At 30.0% G+C, this 7,117-nt stretch overlaps 2 protein-coding genes and 1 long non-coding RNA gene across 3 annotated transcripts; 1 reads left to right on the top strand and 2 right to left on the bottom strand.

Moving 5' to 3' along the window:
- Nucleotides 1–1,068: 1,068 nt before the first annotated feature.
- Nucleotides 1,069–3,692, bottom strand: LOC119686775 (general vesicular transport factor p115-like). The gene has a single exon (XM_038101117.1). It carries the CDS (start codon nucleotides 3,646–3,648, stop codon nucleotides 1,201–1,203), a length of 2,448 nt encoding a protein of 815 aa, XP_037957045.1. The 5' UTR covers nucleotides 3,649–3,692; the 3' UTR covers nucleotides 1,069–1,200.
- Nucleotides 3,693–5,255: 1,563 nt separating this feature from the next.
- LOC119686808 lies at nucleotides 5,256–5,824 on the top strand. Its single transcript, XR_005253065.1, has 3 exons — nucleotides 5,256–5,288; nucleotides 5,345–5,565; nucleotides 5,628–5,824. It is a non-coding gene; the product is annotated as an uncharacterized LOC119686808 (long non-coding RNA).
- A 409-nt stretch (nucleotides 5,825–6,233) lies between these two features.
- Nucleotides 6,234–6,819, bottom strand: LOC119685443. The gene is made up of 2 exons (XM_038099721.1): nucleotides 6,748–6,819; nucleotides 6,234–6,687 (listed from the first exon to the last, which is right to left on the bottom strand). Exons 1-2 carry the CDS (start codon nucleotides 6,817–6,819, stop codon nucleotides 6,271–6,273), a joined length of 489 nt encoding a protein of 162 aa, XP_037955649.1. The 3' UTR covers nucleotides 6,234–6,270.
- Between the last annotated feature and the right edge of the window lie 298 nt (nucleotides 6,820–7,117).

Raw genomic sequence — 7,117 nt, 5'->3', positions numbered from 1 at the left:
TTAGATAGTTAATTGCTTAAAACAGTAGTAACAGTTGTGACAATTTATTATATATTTTATTGCCTAAAACAGCAGTAACAATTTATTAGCGCCTTAACGCTATGAACAACAACTCCTGACTCCTAAAAAAATGTTGCTACTTTGGTTGGCTGCTGAACATGTGGAGTGCATTGTGGCCATACTAATAATTTATTTCAATATATTACAATATTTAATAATTTATCTTAACTTATCCTAATTTTTTTTTTGTGATTTTTTAATAGTGTTAGGTTAATTTGATACTATTGAACCTAAATCAGCATCCTGATTTCCTTTTAGATATTTCTAACAATAACGAGTTTAAGTTCAAAAACTTAGGTTTTATAGTGTTAATACTCTTTTTTGAGAGATCGAAAATTGTGTGTATTAACTAAACTTTCTCAAATAAATAGACGAGAAATTTTTCATATATTTCTTAAGACGAGTTTTTTTTTCAGATTGGTTTTAAGAAAATTCTTGCAAATAAAGCAATTTATTAATTGTGCAACAACAAAGAATACTACAAAAAAAAGTGTACCAAAAATCTATTTCGTCTTGCTGATAATAACAACTATTTTGTCATAAGTGCGACTGTTTATATGTTTGATTGCATAGATGACACTTTCCCATAATTTTTTAACAGAGGTAAAATAATTAATATTTGTTTCAATTACTTTTTCACTTACTATTTTCTCTAGCAATGTTTTGGCATAGCCTTGTCTGTATGTATATTAAAAGAAAGTTTTAAGTAAAAGCAGATAATATAAAATTGAATAATCTAAATATACATAAAAGAAAAACTCGTCCAAGTTTGCTTCAATCATTCTTAATTTAATCTTAACCCATTTTCAGATCAATGAGACAACGAAAACCTTTTCTACACATTTATCTTGATTCGCACTAAATTTCAATTTAAAATATACTATTATTGCTTTTAGTAAATTAAATGGAACTGCCTCAATTTTTCGAAAAATCCAGTATTTTTTATTTGTAAAACTTTATTGAACGTCAGATATTAAGGGAAGAAAAAATATTGATAAAAACTATTAGTCATTTTTTTTTCTTTTATTAGCCGTTTAATCCCACTGAAACTGTTTTAAGTTTTCATATACTGTTTTTATATTTATAAAAAATACATTGTTTAGATGTGTTAACATTGGTAGTTAAAACTGAATTACAACATTACTCGTTTCTCAAATCATCTGTTCCAGAATCTTCTAATATACTTAAACCAGCTTCGTATATTTGTCGTTTATACATTGCTATCTTATTATCTTGATCTAATAAGAGCATAAATAAATTTTCTTGATCTGTTCGTAGTTTCACTAATTCATCATTTGCAATTTTTGCACGAAGTGTCTCATCCGCTAAACGATTAAGTAATATTTCTTTAGTATTTTTATCATTAGCATCACCGACAGAATCCGAATTATTCTGATCTTCATTTAAGTGCATTAAATTGTTACCCTGTACTGATTGAACATGTTGCGTTGATAAAACTTGTGCTTTTAACAACGTATTATAATCCGATAAATGCACATTTTTTTCTTTCAATTTAAGAAGTTCATTTTCCAGTTCTGTATTTTTTACTTCAAGAAGTTTTACATTTTCTTTTAAGGAATCAATTTCATTGCCTAGGCCTCTGATAATATTTTTATATTGAGTCACAAGTAAAATAGAATCCGTAGTTAATGAAAGTTCCGATAATTCTTCGGTGTTCAAATCTATATTATTAATTAATTTAATTATTTGAGTTTCTAAAGACTTGTACAATTTACAATATTCATAATCTAAAAACACGTCAGATGAACTTTTAACACGTATATACATTTCTTTGCATGCTTTAACATAAGCTTTGTGATGTGATACTTCAGTTATTTTGCAGCAAAATGTTTCCTGACCAATGCGTTTACCAATTAACTGGCAGATATCTTTACTCGTTTGAGATGGAATGGTATTGTCATTGAATTGGATGCAGAGACCCATTAAGAATGCACAACTGCCTTGCACTAAATACTCTTCTTCACCATGTTCATTAGCGCTTATTTGTGCAATTATAAAAGCCATAGTACCTTCGCTACTTATAAATGCTTTGACCGCAACAGGGCAATAGGCTAGCCAAGTACTTAGTAGCATAATAATACCTAGTTTACTCTGTAATTTGCAACCTTCTTGTTGAAGCAATGTAGTGCACTGATCTAATAAAGTCATTGGCTTAGATCCATTTGGTGAGGCTAACAGAACTCTTAATAATTCTTCTTTCTGTTTAATATTATCAACTAATGTATGCATCAACGCAACAGCAGAGAACCAATTCGCTAAAGCATTAGAAGAAAATAGTCCAGTACATAAGAGTTGACCTGTGGAAAGTCTGAGATTGTCGAGTGTTGATGACGGTAATAACGTTTGAATTACAGTTTTCTTTCCATAATCATTTCGATATAAATAGCATTGCACACAATAAAGAACAGCACAACGCAATGATAAAAGCTGTTTTTCATTTATCATTGTCATTAATAAGACTACCAAAGCAGGACGTGGCGGCATACTAGGTGCCACAACCATATCAAAATCGTTTTGATTTTCAATATTAGCTCTAATTACCTCTCCAATAGTATTGATTGTTTCAGTTAAAATATCTGCTGGTATACCACTACTCATCAGGATTATACAAAGCGAGTTCAACAATTTGGATTGTCGCATTACATTTTGGCATGCACAAATCATTATTTGCTGATTATTGGGACTTACCAAAGTTCTTACAACTTGAAGCATGCAGTGAACATTTGAAACTTTTTGGGGAGTCCAACTATCTGCTGTTAATGAAAAAACAAACATTTCTGCTAGTTTTTGAATGTATGAACCTTCTTTAAAAAATTGTTGATTGCTGGAATTATTTTTAAGTAAATTTAAAAGAAGTATTAGACAATCTTCTACTATAATACCACCATCTGAACGTCCCTCATCATGAATTATTTGAAATATTTTATCATACGCATTTTCAAATGTAACAATTTTCTGAATATTAGTGTTACTGTTAGTTAGTTGAATCAAAAGTAAAAGTGCATCATTCCTTATTGCTTCGCGACTGTCCTTAAGCAAATCCATTAACTTTGAAATTCCTAAAGGATTGACTAAGATTATGTTTTGTAAATCGCGTGTTCTATTTGATATAAGCATTGTTAACAGATGGATGGCTCCTCTTCGTACTTTAAAGTCGTATGTTTCTAAACAATCCATTATTAAACCAACATTTTCCGGAACCTTAATAAACATTTCTGTAAACTGTTCACCAATGCTTGCAGATATTTGACTTCTATCACATTCATTTTCATACTCTTCACATGTTACCACGTTACAAAGTGTATCCAATGAATAACTTACAATTTCAGAATCCTGATAATCATTTCGCAGTATTTGAATAATTGCTGTCATACCTTGAGCACCAACCTCAACGCGATACTCTCTAGAGAGAGCCCTTAACGCTTTGCATGCATCGCGTCTGTCATCTAATAAAACTGAATGTAATAACCGATCCACAAGTTTTTCCACTGTTTCTGGAGCAGTTGGGGCTTGATCATTATCTGCAGATCCCAAAACAGACTTAATACCAGTTTTAAAAAAATTCATTAAAATATTCTCGCCTATGTATTATACCAGAAATTATTAACAGGCTAAAACAAATAATATTTCCATAAGACGATTACACCATACAACATTCAGTTAAATGCCGTTCAGACGGTCAGTCCTCCTCGAACCCATGTTTAAGACTTTAAGGGGCATTACAGTTTATTTAACAACATTGAATGTGCAATAGTACTTGCATTCTTTTCAACATTAATCACAGAATAAAAATCGCTGAAATTGGAAGATCATTTCGAATGAGCCATTTGAAACTGTTTGTTCTCATATCAAACAGCTGCTTTTTCAACTTGCTTGTTGATTTGATTTTTGGCTTGTGCCAAAAAATGTTGCCTGATGATTAAATATACCTTCAAACCTTTAACTTCGATTAAATACTTTTTAGAAAGTAGAAGTTTTAAAAACAAATGATCGTTTGTTTAACTTTTTAGTAAATATGTCAAAAACAGCTTTCTCATACTGTCAAAATGCCATGAAGAGCTTTTATTTAGGGTGTGTTCAATGTATTCCTTTGTATTTGGAACGCATTCGAACGTTGTTGGGACGCATTCATACAGAACGTGATGAAATGGATCGCATTCGCGCTTTAAGTTTTGTATGCAATTATGAACCATTAGCTTCTCATCTTCGATTTTTGACCAAAATGAGCCATTTTCGCCCAGTGTAAATGCCGTATTATATCATGTTGACATTATGAATTTTGTGGACGAATTTTGCTAAAGTTGACTCCCAAATGTTACCATTACCCTCTCGCATTTTCATTGTGACAGTTGTTGTTATTGTTATCTTTTTATTTGTTTATATTTTATGTGAATACTTTCCAGCAAAGAATTTTTGTACAAGAACAGCAACTTAAATACAAACAAAATAAATCAACCAATACACTCTTAAAATAATTTACTACTACCAGAACAAGCATGTTGTTTTAATGTTTTAAGTCGACCCACCACGAGTGAAAAGTTTCACCACCCTGGACCGAACGTTTCATCTCCACGAATGGTTCAATACTTTTTTAGTATTGGAGTTTGTTTTGATTTTTTGACAGGAGAAATGCGCGCCAAAAACTGAAAAACGCGGTCAAATCAAACTAAGTTATGAAAGGTAGTGAATAAGTTCCTTTGATAAGATAATTACATTTATCAATTACAATTATTATTTGAGCTATTAATATTTGAAGATGGTGCGGAATTGCTTATCGGATGAAAGTTATCTAGGGGAATGTATGAACTTCCAAAAAATGACGAAAGAAGGTAAAAAAATTTATTAATTGTTAATTTAAAATATATGTTTTATGTTTAGAACGTGTGCGAGTTAGGCTATGTTGATGCTAAACCGAATGGGACTTTTCTTGGGAATTTTTGCACTGCATACATTTAGCCACTTATAGTACGTTTCCACTATGTACTTAGCCTTACTTAGTAGGCTTCATTTACTGAGTAAATTGCATTTGCCATACAAAGAGCTTCCGTGCTTTCTCATTTACTATAGAATATAGTAAGCAAAATTCGACCAAAATTATACCAAATATGACGAATGCAACATTGGAAATTATCGAAATTTGACATATTTGACATATGAAGCAAAATGTAAACATAAACAAACAATCAAAAAATCAAAACAAACAAGAGGTAAGAATTTTTTTAAATATTTTTTTTTTATACATACAAAATATTTGTTTTTGTAGGCAATACTACAATACGGAGATTAGGAAACATGGCAAATAATATCAAATCGAATAGCACAAAATACCAGAGATTTAGTGAGAGAGATTTTAGAGCTAACTAAATGTATACGACTCAAACTGTAAAGATAAAATCTGGCTAAGACTCACTAACCAGCGCAAAACTGGCACGATTACAAAGAATATTTGTAGTCTATATAATAATATATAATCGAGAATACAAGGTGATATCGGAGAAATTTTTTAAATTCTGTTACATAAAATAAATAAAATGTTCTTTTACCAGCATTCTATATTAGATGTCCAAACTATGGAAATACTAACAGATAAAAGTGTCAATACTAAATCGTGTATGGACGATTTTCTTTTCCATATTACGTTATAGTGCGAGATTTGAATCAGCTTCTAACCGTGCTAAGTGAGGCTATGTGACAAAGGTTTTATTTAGGAAATAGTGAACAATAATTTCTTAGTTATAAGTTTTAATTTTTTAATTTGTAATTATAAAATCTTTATAAGTTATTTTAATCATATTAAAATCGATTACTTTTATGTACATTTAAGTATAGTAATATATTTTCCGATATAAGTATTCTATAAAATTTTTAAAATGGCAAAATAAAACAACTTTCTTATATTATTCAATAAAATCAATTACTTCTGATTTTGCGATAAAATAAAAATATGTCTAAATTTTTAAAAGATATACTTGGGATACTCAAAGATTTGCAACAAATCTCATAAACAAATGTTGCGAAGATATTAATTTATATACTTTTAGATATTAGAATAAAAGATTTAATAATTTGTTTAAGAACACTTAATACATATATTTTGCAATGGAAAAAAACAAAATTTTTATTTTAAATATGTTAACTATTTAGACGGATGATCAACATACTTCTCACATATTTTTTCCAAAAAGGAATTTATTCTTCATATAACGAAGGGTTTTCCACGCATTGTGGAAAACCCATGACTTCGAAGCCGCTAATGCACTCTTTTACCTTTTCGCTGCTTAATGGCAAAGCATTCATATATAAAGGCAAAAGAGTTTTCCACACTTCTGCACAAAATTCTTTCAAACATTTGCAAACTGTGGCCTTTCCAACGCCAAACAGATTTGCAATGCTTCTGAATTCAGCGGATGAGCCAAGACAGTAAAGTGCAATTGCAATTCTTTTTCTTAAACAAATTGCACATCTAAAGCTGGTGTCTTGCTTCTCCAAATTTTTCAAACGATTGCAAAGCTCATTGAAAGATTCTATGCTCATACGAAAATTTTCTTCAAAGAACTCAGGACCATTTTTTTGGCAATCTTCTTCCCAAAACTTCTTCGTTCTTTTCTAAAATAGCAACTCATTTAAATTTTATTCTTTATTTAATAATTTACTGCCCGTACTTACCAAAGTCCAGCACTTCCTTTTTTTTCTTGTTATCATTGACGAAAGCAACGTTAATTGTTGTTTTTGGATCATTTGTATTTTTTTATAAATTTTTGTCTGTTCTTTTATATATGCAGCAACAGCCGCTTTTATATTATGCACAACATTACACATATTATATATTAAATTATTGAAATTTTCTGCGTTCTCTTCCATGTTGATTTATATACTTTTAACAATACAAAATTGATGTCAGCTGTTTACAATTAAAATGTAAACACAGAAAAGCTCTGAAACTAAAAACTTTTTGACACATAAAAGCTATTCCTTAAGTATTTCTATTCCTTAAGTAACTCATAATAATGTAAACGCAAAAAGCTCTATGATACTA

This window comes from Teleopsis dalmanni, chromosome 1 (assembly GCF_002237135.1).
Source record: "Teleopsis dalmanni isolate 2A chromosome 1, ASM223713v2, whole genome shotgun sequence".
In the NCBI taxonomy this organism is placed as follows: Eukaryota; Metazoa; Arthropoda; class Insecta; order Diptera; family Diopsidae; genus Teleopsis; species Teleopsis dalmanni.
This window is presented reverse-complemented; position numbering and strand designations above follow the sequence as displayed.

Coding starts and splice junctions, on each gene's coding strand:
- LOC119686775 (XM_038101117.1), bottom strand. CDS start 3,648: ATGAATTTTTTTAAAACTGGTATTAAGTCTGTTTTGGGATCTGCAGAT.
- LOC119685443 (XM_038099721.1), bottom strand. CDS start 6,819: ATGATCCAAAAACAACAATTAACGTTGCTTTCGTCAATGATAACAAGA. Junction 6,688..6,747: donor AAAGGAAGTGCTGGACTTTG/GTAAGTACGGGC, acceptor TTGCTATTTTAG/AAAAGAACGAAGAAGTTTTG.